Consider the following 20941-nt stretch of genomic DNA (forward strand, 5'->3'; position numbering starts at 1 on the left):
AACTATAATAAATGCTTTTCCTCCAAATACGCCAAAGAAAATAATTAAAACGGGGCGTTTTATTGGATCATATATTAAGAGTTTTAGAAACCTACGTGTAATTAATTAAAATTGAGTAAATTTAATAATATAACTTACGAAGAATTAATTTTAAAAAATATATTTTTTATTTTTTTATTGGTAAAATTACTTTTTATTTTTATGAGCATTTATACATTTTTTAAATATTAAATTCAAAAAAAAAAAAAAAAAAAAAAACCAGGTTCGAATTCTCGAGTAATAGGCCAATTTTTTATATTTTTTATCAATACGAGCATGGCTAAACTATCAGAAGTTTAAATCTCCCGACTCAAATATTGTTGGACTCAAAAAAATATATTATCGAGTATTATATTTGAATTTATAAAAATAGAAATAGAAAATCGATCGTAGATTAATAAAATGTTATTATGATCAATATATTCCAAACTTTATGGAGTTTGGTGTAACTAAACTATATTATTATAACTCTACTAATTATGACCTAAGGAATAAAATATTTATTATATTTTCTAAAATTTAACTAAATTATTTTATGAAATAATTTGATATTAGAGTCATGCCCTAAACTTAGTTGCGCCAATAAATTGGTAAATCTTCAAATGTCGAACAAAGGACTCCAAAAGAAAAGGAGTCGAGCCTTCTCGAAGGCATAGTAAAAAATGATTAAGACAAAGAGTCGAGTCTCAATTAAGGAGAGACGTACTTTGTTCCTATGCTTGAAGCAGACAATATTATACCAGAGTATGTTTATCTATTATTCTAAATTTTTTTTTTTTAAGAAAAGGAAATTATTAAGAGGAGACAACAAGTGGTAATTTTCCCTCCGACACACACTCTTCTCAGCTTCGGACTCAGTGTTGTAATGTTTTTTATTTTTTATTTGAAAAAAAAAAAGAAAAAAGAAAAGAGAAAATGACGTGGCGCTTGTTTTTCTCAACTTAATTATCACGTGCAGCTCACGTGCTGCTAGCCAACTGAATTCTCTCTCTTCGTTCCCTCGGGCCTCAGCTTAATGAAACCGAGAGACCTGCCCAAAAGAAAACTGACCGCTGCATTTACCTTGTTTTTCCCTCTCCTCCATTTCTCTCTCTCTCTCTCTCTCTCTAAAACCAGAAGAGTTACTGTTATGGCTTCTCCGCCGCCGCCGCCGTTGCCGGACGCTTTCGGAGGCTCCGTCATTGAGTACTTTTCTTCCTCTCCTCCTCTTCCTTCGGCGATAGCAGCGACGGCAGCGACTCATTCTTCTTCGCTGAAGAATCTCAGTCCTAGCATTTTAATCATTCTTTCGATCCTTGCTTTTACTGCCTTTGCTTCTGTGATTCTCTGCCTCGTATTGCGATACCTTAACCGGCGGTGTCTTCTCCGTCTATCCGCCGTGCCTGGATCGTCCTCGTCTTTGTCGGTTTCGAGCCGTCGGATTACTCCAGCAGAGCAGAGTACGACTCGGTGTACCAATTCGTTTTCGCCGATTGATACGCTTCCTCTTTTTTCTTTCTCCTCCATCACGCGTCGTTCTTCCACTGCCGCAGCCGATTGCGCCGTTTGTTTGTCAAAATTCGAGGCGGAGGATCAGCTTCGTTTACTTCCGCTCTGCTGCCATGCTTTTCACGCTCAATGCGTCGATACATGGCTTCAATCGAACCAGAGTTGTCCTCTATGCCGCTCCGCCATTTTCGCCTCCGAATCCGACGTGATTAAGGCTTCTATGGCTTCCTACACTGCCGAAGGTCGCGCCGGAGACAGTTTCAGACTCGAGATTGGTAGTATCAGCCGCCGGCAAGGCGCATCCGATTCCGCCGACGGAAGGAGATCCTACTCAATAGGATCGTTCGAGTACTTCGTCGAAGAAGATTCAGAAGTGAATTTCACCAATGCTCACAGGAGGAGCGTCTCGGATAAGGAGGACATAGAAGCTCCGCCTCATCCAGAGCGAAGCCTCGCGGCTGAAGTCGGTTCCGGAAGGAGTTGGTTAAAGGACTACGTAGACAGGCTCTCCAATTCCGTTTCATCTCGAGCGCTCTCCTTCCGAGGCTCCGGCAGATTCTTCACCGGAAGCAGCCGTCGAAGTGAGATCGTGGTCGGCGGAGATTGGGAACAGGAGAACAGTCGCGTCGGCGAGGAAATAAGCGAAATGTTCCGGTGGTTCTCAGGGGTATAAACGTAATTACATCCAACAACCCTTCACGCGAAGGATAGGCCATTTTGGAAATGGTAACCGCCGGCCGGTACGTAATTTTTTTCCTTCTTAAACACGGACGGTGAAGATTCCTCTTCTTTTTGATCCTTTTGATTATGTCAACGGCCGAGATTCACGCTGGTAATTCCTGTGAATATATATATATATATATATATATTCTTGGTTGGCATTAAATCAAAAGCTAAAAAAAGATTGCTGAGATTTTGTTTAATTATTATTTTCTTAATACCTCGTTTGGCAGAGACTAAAGTAAAAAAAAAGTTCCCCATCGTGGCAGTGAAGCTAAAAGGAACAGTGAAGTGATTTATGAAATTAGTTTACAGATCAATGAGCTTTCCATACCCTTTTTTTTTTTTTTTTTTTTTGAAATATTATGTGAATTTGAGAGTAAATCTTTGTGTTGATATGTAATGAGTGAATTGTGAGATGTGCAATATGAATATGATATTTGTGTGGAATTGTTTAGGAATCATTGCTTTGCTTGTTTGTGAAATTGTTAGCCAAAAAAGAAAAGAAAAGAAGGGAAAATAGGAAAAGTGAGTTGCTGAAAATAAAGAGGCCAAGATTATGGGTTCCCTTGAGCTTTCTTAGATTCTTGCTACTTCTATGAGGTAAACAAAATCTCTTTCTTTCTTTCTTTCTTTCTCCATTTTTTTTTTTTTTTGAGAATATGGTCCAGTTTTGATATGATGAACTATGGGTCTTATGTGTGAATACAACCGGATTTGTTCTCGTTTCTTAACAAATGAGAATATTCTTAAGAATCTTATGTTCTTCGGATCTCTAAAAGAATGCTTGCTAATGAAAGTTCTTGTGATGCCAAAGTAAAGAAAGACCATATCAGTGACTTAATAATCGTAATTCCAATGTTAAGTGTGCTTGACTTAAAACAATTTTATGTTAATTGACATTCAATGAATTTTCTTAGAAAATATGTCAGGACAAAACATGTTAAAAATATGGAAGTCCCACATCGGGTTTATAAACAAAGAATACTCTCTCCATTGGCATGAGGTCTTTTAGGAAGCCCAAAGCAAAGTCATGAGAGCTTATGCTCAAAGTGGACGGTAAGATTGGATTTCCAAATCTCCCAAGGCAAAATAGTAAATCTTACATTAAAGGAGCCAAAATAATGGAAATATTATGAGTGTTTGGTGCCTGGTTTCTAGAAGCTAAATGGAAATTATAAACATTTTTTTTAAAATATTAAAATTAAAAAATATAGAGCCTCTATTCTCAATATTATTAACCTTAACCCCCCCAAAAAAAAATCATTAATTCCATAAAACAAATAGTTTTTATTTTTAAAAAAATCAATAAATATATTTTAAAACCAATCCATTAGATGAATGTGGTTCGGTTGAAGACGACTAGAGAAAAGGGCCAAAGATGGTGCCGGTTTCAGTGACGTCATCTTTCCGGTAGTTGTGGTTGCTCTAGCAATCACCATTATCCAATCAAATTTTGACAATTGGTATTTATTTAATTTTTAGTTTTTAAAAATGGTATTTATTTTCTTAACAATAAAAGGCTTTTGAAAACCATTTTTAGTTTTTCAAAACATAGGTATAAACTAGATCACAAAACAAAAGAAAACAATAAGCAAAAAGTAATCCAACCAAATCGATCAAACCAGTCTTTTAACTAAGAATTTAGACGAAGTTGTGTTCAAAAGTCGGATGGTTATCAAATGAGGCCTAAATTATATAGCTACGAGATCGACCTAAATTCATAATCCAAACCTAAACGAACCTATTTAGTTTTTGTTTTTCTTCGGAATGCTTTTAGGGTTTGATTTTCCTGATAATAATTTTAACTATATATCATGTTTAGGGGTCACAAGATGAATCAAAATGAAAATGAACATGAAAATCATATATATATATATTGCAGAAATAAGAAAAATTAATGAGGAAAGAGAACTGATCTGAGTGGATAACCGAAGATGTTCATCCATCTGCATTGTAGTGTTGGAGAAGGTTGGGTTTGTGAAGCTTCTCTACTCAACCACTGCTAATAAATCACTAGCTTTGCAGAAGCAGTGCTTAGCATCTGTGCCTAAATCCACCTGACAACCACCAACATTCACCATAAATCCACCGTAAATCGATTCAAACATAGCTCAATTAGTCGGTCCATATATTCTCGACAAAAAATGGTAGAGCATAATTTTAGGATTTTCAAAATCGGTAAAATGTGAAGCCAAATTTTTAAAAAGTTCAAAAAGTTCAAAAGTTCATTTCAAAGTTGTAAAACTACCCCTAACCTATGACGAACATTTCAAAATTACTCTTAAAGTAAAAGAAAAGTTACAACATTGTACGAAAAATCAACGTATTTGAATGTTGTACTCTTAGACTAAATCTATTCCAAACAAGTGTCCTAGTCATGCGTTCTACGTCACCGTCACATCAATTTTCTATATGACATTCTAAAGGATTTTAATACCAATTTTCTAAAAACGCATCAATATTGCAAAATTTAAAAGAATTATAATTTAGCCAACATAAATTGTTCGGTGAATGATCTAAAGAGAACTACTAGTAAGATAATATACGTACGTGTAGCTTATCTCTAAGAGAACTCGTGTATAGACTTACCCACTATAAACAAACTTAGAATCTAAAGCAACCCACAAGTTTCTTTTTTTTTTTTTACACCCTTAACAATCAAAGATATAGCTAAAAGGCTAAAGTCGTCTTATCTGCACGGTCGAGTTTCCCCAATTCCAAGCGTTTTTATATTGCAACACACTTATGGTAACCAATACTTATTAAAGCAAATATGATAACTCCACCAAACCACACGACTTACCTCATAAGCATTTATGTCGGATAAAAGAACCTGCAAGGTAATAGACATTTGCTCCTCTTAGATAAAAACAAGTCCCACAAGTTTGCATAATAACAATGGTGCATTTGACACCATTTTAGGACAACAAATAATGCTTTTTTCAGTACAAAAAATGTGAAGATATGGAGATTTGAACCTACGATCGAAAAGATTCTTATCGCCTTAAAATTTTGTGTTTCGATCCATAGCTAATAGAGTTCATTGAAGATTCTAAAGAACACTGCAAAGACCATTTAAAAGTACTTTCTAAAGGTTCTTATGAACACTGCTACCCTTAAATAAGAACACTACGAACTCACCATTGCTGAAAAAGAAAACCAAATTTATAAAACGAAAAATCCTTAATTACCTTCTTTCCAGGTGCAAGATCTGTTCCTCCAACTTCTGATCCAATGGATAGAATCTGATAGAAACATTATGTTGATTATCAAACAGGTTTCTTCACAGGAATTAAAACAGAGAAAATAGCAACAGTAATGGAAGGAATTGTCTCACCTCTCCTACAAGGTGTCGCTCAAATTTGACAGCTGATTTGGGCAGCAGAACTCCACCAGCTGATTTCTGCAACAACAAAACATCTCAAATTTATGGAACGTTTTACAGTTTTCAATACATCCAACAATTTCTACTGCACATTCATTCGTCATTTTCTTCAGCTTAAGCTAACCTCGGGAAGCTCCTCAAGACGGAGGAGAACTCTATCAGCTTGAGGAACAACCTGAAATCCACGCGCATCATAAAATATCAAGAATAAGCATTGAAATCCAAATCACAAGCTCAATAAAACATTAGAACGAGAAAATCTAAAATCGCTGAGGAGATTTCGGAAGAAAGAAAGAGAAAAACCTTCGTAGGCTCCCATTTCTTAGAAACCGCGCTGACTTTCAACGAACTTCTTCGGAATCCACCTATTCAAAAGTCAAGAAGCAAAATCATCCAGAAATTCAGAAGACGGAATGGGACAAGAATTGATCGAGAAAAAGAACGAGTTCTCAGCGTACCAGTGATTTGTTGCCGGGAAGATACAGAAGATGAATTAGACCAGTCGTTAAAGGGCTTTGGCACTGTGACGAACGTAGACGCCATCGCCATGGATAGTGAGTCGAAGAAGCAAAGTTCTGTGGAGGCGAAAGAGGGTGAGCGGGAGAAATTCTAGAGCGTTCTTAATAATTCCAAGGAAAAACAAAACTGAAGTGAATTTGTACGGAAATTTCAAAGGATAAAGGCCTTGAAATATTAGCAAAGTTCTTTCAGATCTTAAAAGGCTTCTCTTGTTTTCATACCATTTTAAAAAATGTTTCGTTTTGCTTCTCACCTGGTGCGAGATTTGATAATGACAATAGATTCTATGGTGTAGTTAGCACTTTAGACTTTGAATCCAACGACATTCGTTCAATTCTCGGTAGGACTTTTAAGAAATTCAAAAAAAGTTTGTCGAGTTTTAAAGGGGAGCTAAGGAAATGAAAAGAAAAGAAAGCCAAAATGGTATCAAAACCAGACACGAGGTGGAGGCAGTGTGCTAATAAGGAGGTTGAGCCTCGAATGGGGGTAGGACACGAGACAAGGCCGAGCCCCGAATGAGGTTAGGACACGAGACAAGGCCGAGCCCCAAATGGGGGTAGGACACGAGACAAGGCCGAGCCCCGAATGAGGTTAGGACACGAGACAAGGCCGAGCCCCAAATGGGGGTAGGACACGAAACAAGACTGAGCCCCGAATGGGGGTAGGACACAAGACAAGGCTGAGTCCCAAATGGCGGTAGGACACGAGACAAGACTGAGCCCCGAATGGGGTAGGATACGAGACAAGGCTGAGCTGCGAATGGGGGTAGGACACGAGACAAGGCTGAGCCCCGAATGGGGGTGGGACACGAGACAGTGTGCCATAAGAAAGGATGGGGATAAGAAAGGATGCAGGCCCCAAAGGAGGTGAATTTGGGGATCCCGTTGATTGAAGAAGGGTGTGAAAACCTCTCCTCGTAGATACGTTTTAAAAAATCTTGAAGGGAAAGCCCGAAACCGCCCCTTCCAAGAAGCCTTTACTTTTTAAGAAACTGATCCCGGTGCAATGAGATTCAAACAGATGAGATTTGGAGCAATGAACAGCCCATGTTTAGCTGCAAGTTTCAATGATTTCTAGACAATAACTACAAATTCATCACAAATGCCCTTATTTTCTGAGCAACAACTGTTCAAAGCCTCAGCTCTATGCCATAAACAAGGACGCCACTCCTATATATTACATCTGCAACAGCCTCAAGTGCTATACTAAGTCTGTAGAGCCGATTTCGTTGTCAAAAATCTAAGAAACTGAACGCATCAACTTTACTAAAACAGAATTAAACGATATCGAAGTCAAAACTCGAACAGGCGCAACTCGACCATCCCTTCTTTTCTCTTGGGAGAAAACCAGAAAACAGCTTTTCCTGATTCAAGAAGCTTGAATGAATAGTTCAGGCTTAGTATTGTGTCCTCGACATGGGGTCCGCACTTGACGGAGGTAGAGCCGAGCATAAGCCGGGAATCTACTCGGAAGACGATCGGGCCTGCAATCTGCAAATGGGATTTCTTCTTAACATCATGAGTTTCTTATATCATGCCTAACAGATGAGATATATGAATGGGGGCAGCTGCACTAGAATCACAAACTTAGAAGTTATTACCTGCTGTTGGAAGATCAAATTGAGCCTAGGGGTAGATTTTGATCTCTCCAGATCATCAATAGATTTCTTGAACCCATTGAAAACTCTTTTGGCAAAGGCTGAACCCGACGAAATATCTAGTCGAGCATCTAACCTCGTGAGGTCACGAAAATCCTTTCTAAATGACCCATGTTGGTAAGTACAGCAAAGTGAGCCAAAAAGGTCAGCATTCAGTGGACTTCTTTTGTTATGGATAGCTAAGTTTCCATCTCCGTTCGTCCCAACCGTGTCACTGCCTCCGAACCAAGCGCTAAAGGTGCCACCTGATATGCAAATACTTAATATGAAAAACGCAGCAAAACTGGATGCTTAAAATAACGTTTTTGAAAGGCAGGAGACTGACCAACAATTCCGGATATGGCTGCATGAGGATCTTTAAGGCGCACATCGTATGATGGTTCGGCATCATCTATCGTCTCAGTTACGCCTTGTTTCTGTTCTTTTCCCCCCCAAAGGTACCTATTCTTTTCTAAAGAGAATGCAGCCTTTGCACATAATCCAGGCATAAGAGTAAGAGGTGGGTCGCCACCATTGGTATTATAAAGAGCCCGGGGAACGCCACCATTCTTATGCAACCCGACCCGGTAACGCAAACCAGATTCAGACTTAAGAGATGACAGATCCAAAGACAGAGACTCGGGCACTTCCCAATATTGACCTTTATGATCAATGAAGAGCTCTGGCCAAGCTGCTTCCAAATTTATATCATGATGAGGAAGCTGCAGAAGCATGATTAAAGATGGCTTATAAAAAGGTAGTGATCACCATTGAAGAAGTAAAATAAAGAAAACTAAAACGTTTTCGATGTTCTCCGATGCTTAATATTAACGGGGCATTAAACACGATTGAAGCTTAAGAACTTCATACATGTTATAACTTGGCCTACAGATGCAAAATATATTGCCAATAGGTTATAAATGGTGTTCAAATCATGCAAGATCCTATTTAGGCATAAGATAAATACAGCACCACAAATAAGTAAGCAGACTCCATGAAGAAAGATAGAATCCAATCAGCATTATACAGAAATATGCATCAAAGGGCTGATCTCATTATTTAAAGAACTCGAGGAAACGCGTTTATGATTCATCTCTTTTCCTTTAGTTATCATTTAATGAAACATAAGAGACAACAATGCTCACCCTGTGATAAAACATCGTTTTGTGGCGACGTCCTTTCCTGTCACCGTGCTCTTCCGTGCTGGCAAATACAGATGAAAAGGGAGTAGGAGAAAACTGAGAGCATAATCCATATGAATAGAGTGTCTTGTCCAGAAACATGGTAGCAACATCTTTCAAGGCAGGGAGGAGCTCAAGGTTGTCTAGATCAGAAACAATGTCCTCTTTTATAGAAGATATCACTTTCTTCGGACGGAATTGGCCAACCAATCCAACCCACCTAAAATGTAAAGATTCCATTAGATGGTACATCTGAGATTTGTGAAATCAGTAGCAATCTAAACAATGTCAGAGGTAAACATGGTAATCTTGGACCTTTTTCCTTTACAAAACTTGCTTAAACAAATGAGAAAGCAAAACTTCAATACTAGAAACCAAAAGGGTATGTGATAGGCCACATATCACATGTAAATGTATAATGTCGGGGGCGAGAGATTCAAACATTTGACTTTTTCGTCAATGGTAGAGTGAGGGATTCAAACATTTGAGATATACCCATGTTGGCAACCGTAAATTTAAGTTAGAAGAAACGCTTTGAGTGGGGGGTAAAGTTAAGTTGAGCTATACCCATGTTGGTAACCGTAACGCTTTGAGTGGGGGTTAAATTTATAGATACCTTAACTAGTTGAGCTATACCTACGTTGGCAACCGTAACGCTTTGAGTGGGGGGTTACATTTGTAGATACCTTAACCAATTGAGCTATACTCACGTTGGCAACTATAACGCTTTGAGTGGGGGGGTAAATTTGTAGATACCTTAACCAATTAAGCTATACTCAAATTGGCAACCGTAACGCTTTGAGTGGGGGGTTAAATTTGTAGATATTTTAACCAGTTGAGCTATCCTCACGTTGGCAACCGTAACGCTTTGAGTGGGGGGTTAAATTTGTAGATACCTTAACCAATTGAGCTATACTCACGTTGGCAACCGTAACGCTTTGAGTGGGGGGTTAAATTTATAGATACCTTAACGAGTTGAGCTATACCCTCATTGGCAACTGTAACACTTTGAGTGGGGGTTAAATTTGTAGATACCTTAACCAATTGAGCTATACTCACGTTGGCAACCATAACGCTTTTGAGTGAGGGGTTAAATTTGCAGATACCTTAACCAGTTGAGCCTACACTCACGTTGGCAACCGTAACCTTTGAGTGGGAGATTGAATTTGTAGTTACCTTAAGTGAGTCCAAATTGAAAAACAAAGGTGAAGTTAGGAGAATAAAACTATGTTGAGTATCTAAACTAGGTAGTATCATAGGGGATTATGGTTTTGGTAAGCTAAATCTGGTAGTTTGGGATGATGCAGGGGAGCACTTTCTAATCATCCTTGACCCCTTTCTTAAGAAATAACAGTGAGCTCTGTCAGTATGTGCAGCATGAATTGGTAATCTGAGATTCTTAGTAGAGTAATGACTGTAGAAATAATTAAGCCAGTCAATCAAACATTTGATTCATCTCTACCGTCAAGAAATTCACTGAACAGTCCAAAAATGAAATGCTGGAAGCACAAAGAAAGAAGCAGCCATAACCTAGGGATTTACGATCACAAAGCTCAATAAACCGAAGAGAAGAAGAATGTGCCATTGCTACTTACCAGTCGGCGGCGGGAAACTTGAGCAAGAGCGACTGAAGAGAAAAGGAACCTAACTCCTTGTGTGCAGTGGGGGAGAAGGAAGGAAGAATTCCGAGGGGAAATCCATTGCCGAGGAAGGAGACTTGCTGAATCCGCAAGGTGCGGCTGGCTCGAGCTCCGTCGAGAGGGAATGGTTCGCCGGGGACAGCCTTGGCGGTTCCGACGAGGGTTTGAGAGGAGGAAACGTCGAAATCCCAGAAGGCGGAATCCATGGCGGTTCTGAGGTGCGCCATTGATGCGTTTCTTGTTCTTCTTGGAAGCTCAGAATGAAATGGGTTTAGGGTGTAGGCTGGCTTTGCATTTACCTTCTTCCCTTATCTGTTGCTGCCTGCCTCTTGCATTTTTGGAAGTTGCCTTGCCAGTGACTAGTGGGTTTTCATTTCTTTTTTGGAGGGTACGCCTCGACCCAAGAGGGTTTTTTAAAAATTAAATTTAAATTAAAATATATTTATAAAATTAAAAAAATTTATTAAATTATATAATATTTCTCTAAAATATGTGACATTATTTAAACATTATTTATATAAATTAACATATAATTAAAATGAAAAAAAAAATTGTGTAAATTATTATAATAAAACCTTTTGAGATAAAATAAAATTTTCATTTTAGCCTTTAAAATTCATTTTTTCTCTTAAAAAAACAAACTTTGTAAGAATTATAAGAAATATGCGATTTTATTTACAATATTATTCGCATAAATTTAGTAATTAAGGTATAAAAATTGACTATATAAATTATTTTAACAAAATTTTGTAGCTAAAATGATTTTTTTTTTTTTTTTTTTTTGGTGTAAAAATTGATTAGGTAAATTATTTTAACAATATGGTAAATAGTAATAACAATTACAGACTTCTATGTAGTTTTAAATAATAAAAAACATATATTTAAAATGATTTTAAAACTATAGAGTAAAAATAGATAATCTAAGAATCTAGGGTTAAAATTTAAGGATGTTTTGTTTATTATTTTTATATATATGGTTTGACTAAATATATGTTTTAATCTGTAGCTTATATAATTATTAAAAAGTCCACAATATTTGGTAATTTTTCAATTAAATCCTGATAAAAGAATGTCCAAATTGGTTGGTCATAAATTTATAGGTTAAATATTTAAAGAATTGGCATAAGTTTTTAAATTTTTTTTTAAAAAATAACCATTTTAATTATGGTATGCAAATTATATCACAAATTTGATACAAAATGATCAGGCCAAGCATTTCAAGTAAGCATCATCCAGTTATCAATCAATCATTACAAGAGAATTAGTTCATGTGATAAGGCTTCTTCCAAGCAAAATCTATTAAGCATTAGCATCTTTTCTTCGACTATCAACCTATTTCATTCAAAGAGAAATAGGAGAATCAATGTTATCAAAGGATTTCCCCGAGCCTAGAGCCTATTGCTCTTCTAACGTAAGCTCCAGGCAAACCATAAACATAAGACCTATTATACACAAACATGAAAACTCATAGATTACACTAGAAGAGAAGATCGAAGCTCGAAGGCAAACGATATCTTCTTCGACTCGAATTATGCAAATCTATTGAGTATCAAAAAAAGCATAAGGCAAAATGGTCACATTTATATCAGAACTTTGAAGACAAACAATATCTCCTTGAGATCCCTAAGCAAACAAGCTACAAGTATCAGCTTAAGGTAAAAGCAATAAGAGAAGATAGAACTATTATAAAGTTTAAGGACTTATTAAATACTTTTTAAAGTTCGAGATCTTATTTATTAGATACAATATTAAAATTTCAAAGATCTATTAGACACTTCCAAGACCTATATTATACACAAACATGAAAACTCATAGACTACACTAGCAGGGAAGATCGAAGATCAAAGCTCGAAGGCAAATGATCTCTTCTTCGACTCGAACTATGCAAAATCTATAGAGTATCAAAAGCACAAGGCAAAAATGGTCACATTTATATCAGAACTTTGAAGACAAAGAATCTCTCCTTGAGATCCCCAAGTAAAAAAGCTACCAAGTATAAAAGCAATTTAGAAGAGAAGATCAAACTTTGAAATCAAACAATCTCATTATCCATGAAAAGATGCCACAGATGTTAAGATGCATAGTCAAGAAACAGCTAACTCAAACCATTTCTACCAGATAAATAGCAAGCAAGTGCTTGAAGTTAGAACCATTGTACGCCCTGAAAATTTGTCTGGACAGAATGATTTATGTTCCAAGCAGTTGCAATTATTTTTCATCACAATGTGAAGAACACGACTCTTGACAAGCATCCAAGAAGGCTCGAAACAACGATGTAGAGATGAATATTCATTGGCTCGATAACATACTCCAAAAAACCAAAAAAGAAATAAAGAGAAAGATGCTAGTACTTTGTCAACTAGCCATTGGATGGTTGTATACGTACTCGATTGCAAGATTACAGGAATCTATTTTATCAGCCTCCTTGTCTGGGATCTCTAGCTTGAACTCCTCTTCCAAGGCCATTACAATCTCCACAGTGTCCAAGCTGTCTAAACCCAAATCTTTCTGGAAATGACCATCAGGGCTCACCTGCAGATAAATAACGGAAAACCCAATAATTGCAGCAACATTTCAGCCAAGCTATAATTGAAGTTTAGTAGGGAAGAGATGCTGCTTGGAAGTGACAAAAAAATTAATAGTAGAAACTGGGTGACATAGTTTAGCTGCTTTTGATCGTTCCTAACCTTAAGATGGCTCGAAAAGGAGTGTAATATTCACTATATGGCATAGCCGAGTTCTTGGGAATATCTCAAAAAAGTGTGAAATATCTACTATAGCATAGCCTGGCTTTCGGGAGTACGTTAGGAATACAACACGATAAGGTCAAGTAATAAGGAGGTAAACCACAATTCAGTGATCAAAAGACCAAAAGGAATATGTTAGCAAAAGTTCTTTGGAGACTAAGAGCAATATGAAAATAACGCCTGGGACAAGTGAGATGAGAAAATACATCTTTTGAGTAAACAACATTACAATCTACAAGATTGATCATACACAAATTGACACAAAAGAAAAAACAAAAAGGCAAAAAGGCAAAAGAAGACGAATAAGAAGTAGATATGATATGTTGGCTAAAAAAGGGGAGCCAAAGAGGACGAACAGGATAAGAGAAAGACAGTTTTATGTCTATGTGCACTAAAGTGAAGGAGAAAAGCATTATAGTGTCCAAACTAAACAGATATAGACATCACAAAAAGAGCAGCACGATGCACGCGGACACTGTCTGAGTGAGCTTGCTTGGCATATACCAGCCAAGATGCATCCTTAAAATTGAGATAACCACCCTTTGGCAATTAATGATTTGTCATCTATCATCGACTATACCCAAAATGTGTAAGATTAGAAACCGTTCACCTCCGCGAATTCAAGAAATGAAGGTGTCAATAGTTGGTCCTAGTGAACCTAGCCAAGCAATCCACATAAACGAAGGGAGATATATTGTGTGCAATACGGCAATCGACCCAAACTTTCAGCCAAGAAGTTAAATTTCCAAAAGATGCCGAATCAAATATTAAATCAAATGGCATTTCAGCAAAAATTATCAAGTGCCACTTTCTAGATTAACGCTTGATCAGGGAATAAGTCGTCGTGAGTTATGGTTTGCCCCAATTTTCCATTCGCACAGATAAAGCATAGGATATTTAACCATTAAAACGATTCGGAATCCACCAGGATCGCACCTCAGAACATTAAACTATTGAATCGGCATGTTACAGAATTTCTACACTTTCAACCTATTCTTCCCGCATTCCAAAAGTCTTGAAAAAACAACTCAATAAGCTGAAAAAACAAGTGAAATGGAGGTATAAGACCGAATCACCTTGGACGGATCGACTTTCGGATGGCACTTGACAACCGAGAGGACTCTCTCAATAACCTCCTCCTTGGTCAAGTGATCATCGTGCGATGAAAATAGCCGGAGCGACGCAACGGAGCACGACGCCGGTTGGCATTCTCGGCGAGCTAGGGCAAAGAATCGGACTGGAACTCGAACATGGCGAAGAACGGCTGCCCTCAGTGCCATTTTTTTCCTTTTCTTCCTACAGTGACTTCGATTGCTCGAACTTGTAGATCCTAAAGTGAAGGTGAAATTGGCATGCGCAAAGCACGTGCGTCAGGAAACTTTATGGGCTTTGGCCCAACAGTCTTCAAATAATCCAATGACCGATCGGCCCAATCTAAGTAGTCCGTACAATTTCATTTAAATTATTAACTTATTTTGAATTTTATTTAAATAAATAAAAAAATTATTTTTCACTGATATGGTCAGTCCACTCTGACCGTTACCTATCGACGTCATCCCCACAAAACGCATCCACTAGGGAGAGATTTCCACACCCATATAAGGGGTGTTTTGTTCTCCTCTCCATAACCGACGCGTTTTAAAACGGTAAACCTAACAACGATACGTAATAGGTAAAAGCGGACAATATCTACTTATAACGAGCTTGAACGGTTGCAAAAAGATATAGAATTAAAAACTTTTTAGATATACGAACCCCTGAGTCACAAACACGAACATCTCACGTCCATTCAATCTCAACCGAAGATCAGGGTTCAGACAAATTTATTTAATATCAAAGTTCCCGAGACAAAAGAACAAGTTTCTTGCACAGGAGCTGAACACGATCAAACCCACTTTAATATTCTCGACACGTAACTCAAAACACATTCATTACAAAATTCAAAATGTAACAAATAAATTAAAATTGAAAATATATATTTTTCAAATTTTAAATGCATTTATTAAAATTTTAAAATAAATAAAGGCTGGTATTGGCACTATCAAAGCCAAGTCAAAGTCATTCTTCCCTATCGCAAAGGTAAACCTACCTTTTCTGACGCTAATAATTTTTCAATAATAATAAATACCAATAAATGAATCAAAAACCATAAGATTTATGCCATTTATCGCAATTATAATTCACATTTACTACATTATTTAAATATTCATCTTTATATTTATTATATTAATAAATAAATTGTCTAATTTATATATATATATATATATACATATATATATATAGTTTTAAAAATTTTACTTTTTTTTTTAAATTAAACCCAAAATTTATTAGACTACATTATTTAAATATTCATCTTTTATATTTATTATGTTAATAAATAAATTGTATAATTTATATATATATATATATATATATATATATAGTTTTAAAATTTTTACTTTTATTTTTTAAATAAACCCAAAATTAGACTACATTATTTAAATATTCATCTTTTATATTTACTATATTAATAAATAAATTGTCTAATATATATATATATATATATATATATATATATATATATATATATATAGTTTTAAATTTTTTACTTTTAATTATTAAATTAAACCCAAAATTTATTAGACTACATTATTTAAATATTCATCTTTTTTATTTATTATATTAATAAATAAATTGTATAATTTATATTTATATATATATATATATATATATATATATATATATATATATATATATATATATATATATATATATATATGTATGTATATATATATAGTTTTAAAATTTTTACTTTTATTGTTTAAATTAAACCCAAAATTTATTAGACGACATTATTTAAATATTCATCTTTTATATTTATTATATTAATAAATAAATGGTCTAATTTATATTTTTATTTTTAAAATTAAACCCAAAATTTATTAGGGAGAGGGACCTTGGAATTTAAATAAAGTGTAATTTGGGTCAAAAGTGCAATTAATGTAAAGAAGCGATCAAAGACTCAGCGGTTTCTGACCGTTAATAAACGAGATGGAGTCAGGTCCCTAGGATCTAGGGGCCCCACCCACCCATGTAATGACGTGGATTACTTTAATTAAATAAAACACGTAGTCAAGTTGTTAGGTTCTGTTTGAGCGTGTCACACCGCATTAAAATCCTCTCCACCTGCCATCTCCACCACTTGCCTCATAGTCCACGTCACTCTGCCACGTGGCTCCATCACTCATTACACCATTTTTCCTTTTTACCTGGGACCCGCCATTTAAAATTTTTAAATAAATCAAAATATAATACCTTATAATATTAAATGCTATATATATTAAAAATATATTAAAATTAAATGTATGGAAAATTAAAACATTGTAATATATATATTTAATACGCTCATTTCCAATATAGTATATAGTTTTTTATTTTATATTTGTTTATGAATTAAAATATTTATATTTAATTATTATTTAGTCCAAGTCATTATATGTACTTTATCTATTTGCACGCAATATAGAAGTCCAAATATTTGTATATTGACATAGTCATCAATATTAATTACGTTAATAAATGTGACAAATTTATATATTTATTTCAAAAACAATTAGTTGGGAGTGGGAAGATTCCAAGAACAATGGTTAATCATGTAATTATAATCAATTGACTTATTGTCGACATCACTCGTACATCATTCACAAAATTAATTTTCATTTATCATAAAAAAAAATATTAATAATATCATATATGTTTTTAAATTTTTACGCCCGAAACTATTTCGAATAAAAGTAAATAATAAAAAAAATTTGAGAACCTACGTCATAGGCTTGGTGTTAGGAATCATGACTATCCACAATGGTATGATATTGTCCACTTTGAGCATAAGCTCTCATAGATTTGCTTTTGGCTTCCCAAAAGGTCTCATACTGATGGAGATAATATTCCTCACTTATAAACCCACCAATAATTCTCAACAATCCTCTCCTCGAATAAAGTACACCATTTGGAGCTCTCGAATAGTCTTCCCTTAATCGAGGCTCGACTCCTTTCTTTGGAGCCCTCAAACAAACCACCAATAATTCTCAACAATCCTCTCCTCGAACAAAGTACACTATAAGCCTCCCCTGAGGCTTATGGAGCTCTCGAATAGTCTTCCCTTAATCGAGGCTCGACTCCTTTCTTTGGAGCCCTCGAACAAAATACACCATTTATTCAACACTTTAGTCACTTTTGACTACACCTTCGTGACTCACAATTCTTTGTTCGATATTTGAGGATTCTATTGACATGGTTAAGTTTAAGGCATGATTCTGATAACATGTTAGAAATCACGACTCTCCACAATAGTAGATATTGTCTACTTTGAGCACAAGCTCTCATGGCATACCAATGGAGATAGTATTCCTCACTTATAAATGCACCAATAATCCTCGACACTAGGTTAGGAGAATTTGTTGACTAACTCAAAATTGATAGGATCGATAACCCGAGAAACTAGAATAGAGTTAAAAATTCAACCCAACTGGTAGAATTTTTTTAATTATTTTATCAATAATAACTAAAATATCATAAAGTTTAAAGATAATTACAATTTTTCATTAATATTTGATACAAATTTTCATATTAATTTTAATTTTTTTTCTTAAACTTATTTGGCATAATTTAACCCAAAAAAGAACAAGGAAATTCCACAAATCCCAAATCCCAAAGTCTAATTATTCGTGTTTGTTTGTTTTTTGGGGTGTATTGATAATAAATTAATGCAAATGGTCATAGGAAGAATAGCAAAGAAACTAATCCCCGACATCGCGTGGCCTTTTATCGCAGAGGAAAAAGGATTTAAAATTCTTAAAAAGAAAACTGGAGGGGTAGAATCGTACATTTGCCAATAGTATCACCATCACCAATCAATTCTATGGTCAAATGTCAACGGTAGTCGATATCAACGGTTGTGATTGACTCTTCCAAAGTCCGCTATCTTCCTCGACCGATTCGCACAGAGATGAGGCTTCCCCGGAACCCTAAGATTGCCGGAGAAAGAAACTTCCGGCGGCATTACCTTCTGATTCCAATTCCGGTTGGGACTTGCTCGTACCAGAGGGCTCAAACAAAATGCGAATCCTGAAACGTTCTGTTTGTGCCCTAATTTCTCTCGTTTAGCCGATCCAGGAATCGTCATTGGAGATTGTTGAAACTTCTGAGAAATTGGAGAACGACCGTGACTTTCGCACTCTTCTTCATCCGATTCCGATATTATCGCCGGTGACATTCCGCGTTGAATCGTTTGACAATGATGCCTCCGTTCGGCACCAGCGATCGATTCCTCAACTGTCGCAAGGCTCGATTGCTGCTTAATCCGACGGCCGTTCAAGATCGTCGAGAACCACGACGGCGATAAAGAAGCCGAATCAGAAGCGTGCGATTCGTGAGAAGGACTTTTGTGCTTCTTCTCGAATTTCTCGGATCTAGATTTAAAAAGCTTCGACCAGAGCGAAAATTTACTCCTCTTTTTCCGATCGAACGAACCTGTAGTAACGAATGTAGAGTTCGCAGTGTTATTCGTTCTGTAATCAGGTCCGATTTGCGGAGTACTGTAAAATCGCTGATGGCGATTGCGGCGATTTCCTTCGCGATCGAGATCGCTCAACAAACCTTCATCCGATTTCAAACGATGATCATAAGGAGAAACAGAACGAAGAAAAACAAGCGGCGGTGGTGGAAGAGGTCTATCGTCCGCCGCACGATTATCGCCGGAAACGGCGGCACGGATCTCCGATTGCTTCTCCGCTTGTGCCTGAGCAGCGATAATCAAAAAAAGACGCTCCCGTAAACAGGAAGCACAGACGCCGATGCTACTACTGCAGTCAAACTGGTGCTTCTTGCACCTCATTTACTAAAGAAAATAGAAAAATCGAACTCGGAGAGGCGTTTCAATGGCGGATCGTGAAGATTTCCGGCGAATTTTGAACGATGAAAACGAAAAGAACTCGGATGAAGAAACTTCACTGAAAATGGAAACGAAATTTTGCGAGGCGAGAGACGCTGGTTGGTTTACAGTAATTATTTATATTTATAAATGGATTGTGCTTTTTCGAAAAACGGAACCTGACAGCCTTTTTTTTTTTTTTTTAATATAATTTTTTAAACATTAATTAAAATAATCATTTAATTAAAATTAGGATAAATATGAATAATTGTTTCCCCGTATCTCTGTCGTTTGAATTTCACACCTTCCGCTGTAATTTTCTTCATTTGGCAACGATTTTCTTTCTAAATAATTCAAATATCTATTTATAAAAAAAACGGTATATTAATTATTTATTTATTTTTGTTATAATTTCCATTTTTATTAATAACATTTATAAAATTAAATTATATTCCCCGTTTGAGTTAGATTGGATGGAATAAATGCTTACCCGACCAACATAAAATTTCGAGTTTGTTGCATTTGTTACCTAAACGATTCAAATAGGACTTATAACCGAACCAGATGAATTGAGTTCAGTTATCGAGTTATTTTTTTAACCGAACTCACAATACATGTTACATTAATAATTAAAATTTCACAAAAACCAATTATCAAGTATTCGCACGTTACAATGCATCATTAACATCGGTTACAAATGTCAAATATTGTTAATTTCGTAATAATCTCGACAATCGGATAGGATTAGATTAAGTTATAACTTCATTTTTTAACGGGTTGAGTTGACCCAGTAAAAAAATGACGACTCGAGAACCGACCCGAATTTTTTAGGTTAAAAAAGTTCAACTCGACCTTACTTTTATGGTTTAGATTTAGTAGTCTAAGTTGATCGAGTCATCGAGTTATGGTAATTTATTAAAAAAATAAAATAAAAAAATAAAGAAAAAAGCGGCCGCTTAGAGTTGAAAGGGTAAACGGCGTCGTTACATTCTATAATTAGCTATATAATAAGTTATGTACGGACAATAATTTTATGACAAATCATGATAGGTTTAAAAAACAGTTAATAGATAATAAATTCAGTTTTAATATTTTATTTTGATGATTTTTATGATTTAATAAAATTTTATAATCTCGAACCTCGTCTACTAGTCAGATCCTACTTACAAAAAAATTTCCTCCGTATCTAAAATGATTCATCTTTAAACTCTCAACGAACATCGGTAATTTAATATCGAGAACTGGTTTGTGTTCGTTATTGAGTCTATGCTCGTTCTTTTCAAGCTTGATTCCGCTCGTATGCTCGTTACATTGTCCGACCGAACTCGTTGGTTCTACGCTCTATTCAGTCAAAACCCAATTCGATAGCCTTTTTTCCAAGATTCCGCTCTTACCTCATTTGCCTTCAGGAGCCCTTAAGTGAGAAGCTTTCTTCTCGGAAAAATAACAATGGAAAAAACGACTCTTTCAATAATTCATTTGGTTTGGTAAAATTCTAATAGTCTCTATTATCTCGAACATTCTACTGAACCTAAATATTAATTATTATATTAAATTATAAAATTTTATTTTAAAAATAATTATTTGAAGATAACTTTAAAAAAATGCATTAATGGATCCACGAATTATATTTTTCAACAAAAGAAAGTTTCCATTTCCACCAAAATTTGGA

At 35.6% G+C, this 20941-nt stretch overlaps 5 protein-coding genes across 5 annotated transcripts; 1 reads left to right on the forward strand and 4 right to left on the reverse strand.

The window, feature by feature from the left end:
- Positions 1 to 1168: 1168 nt before the first annotated feature.
- On the forward strand, positions 1169 to 2604 carry LOC111799754 (E3 ubiquitin-protein ligase ATL4). Its single transcript, XM_087126507.1, has 2 exons — positions 1169 to 2267; positions 2481 to 2604. The coding sequence occupies exon 1, from the start codon at positions 1169 to 1171 to the stop codon at positions 2198 to 2200; it is 1032 nt and encodes a 343-aa protein (XP_086982633.1). The 3' UTR covers positions 2201 to 2267; positions 2481 to 2604.
- Positions 2605 to 4029: 1425 nt separating this feature from the next.
- On the reverse strand, positions 4030 to 6295 carry LOC111799762 (10 kDa chaperonin 1, chloroplastic). Its single transcript, XM_087126508.1, has 7 exons — positions 6094 to 6295; positions 5939 to 6000; positions 5760 to 5810; positions 5588 to 5653; positions 5442 to 5495; positions 5054 to 5083; positions 4030 to 4307 (listed from the first exon to the last, which is right to left on the reverse strand). Exons 1-7 carry the CDS (start codon positions 6182 to 6184, stop codon positions 4239 to 4241), a joined length of 423 nt encoding a protein of 140 aa, XP_086982634.1. The 5' UTR covers positions 6185 to 6295; the 3' UTR covers positions 4030 to 4238.
- Positions 6296 to 7180: 885 nt separating this feature from the next.
- LOC111799588 (TRIGALACTOSYLDIACYLGLYCEROL-like protein) lies at positions 7181 to 10983 on the reverse strand. Its single transcript, XM_023682981.2, has 5 exons — positions 10567 to 10983; positions 8936 to 9191; positions 8137 to 8512; positions 7755 to 8056; positions 7181 to 7644 (listed from the first exon to the last, which is right to left on the reverse strand). Exons 1-5 carry the CDS (start codon positions 10836 to 10838, stop codon positions 7447 to 7449), a joined length of 1404 nt encoding a protein of 467 aa, XP_023538749.2. The 5' UTR covers positions 10839 to 10983; the 3' UTR covers positions 7181 to 7446.
- Positions 10984 to 12779: 1796 nt separating this feature from the next.
- MTACP-1 (mitochondrial acyl carrier protein 1) lies at positions 12780 to 14671 on the reverse strand. The gene is made up of 2 exons (XM_023685158.2): positions 14435 to 14671; positions 12780 to 13143 (listed from the first exon to the last, which is right to left on the reverse strand). Exons 1-2 carry the CDS (start codon positions 14636 to 14638, stop codon positions 12967 to 12969), a joined length of 381 nt encoding a protein of 126 aa, XP_023540926.1. The 5' UTR covers positions 14639 to 14671; the 3' UTR covers positions 12780 to 12966.
- A 3451-nt stretch (positions 14672 to 18122) lies between these two features.
- Positions 18123 to 19396, reverse strand: LOC111799804 (uncharacterized). The gene has a single exon (XM_087126044.1). The coding sequence runs from the start codon at positions 19231 to 19233 to the stop codon at positions 18286 to 18288; it is 948 nt and encodes a 315-aa protein (XP_086982170.1). The 5' UTR covers positions 19234 to 19396; the 3' UTR covers positions 18123 to 18285.
- Positions 19397 to 20941: the final 1545 nt, after the last annotated feature.

Source organism: Cucurbita pepo, chromosome 8 (assembly GCF_057944985.1).
Source record: "Cucurbita pepo subsp. pepo isolate OVF chromosome 8, ASM5794498v1, whole genome shotgun sequence".
NCBI lineage: Eukaryota > Viridiplantae > Streptophyta > Magnoliopsida > Cucurbitales > Cucurbitaceae > Cucurbita > Cucurbita pepo.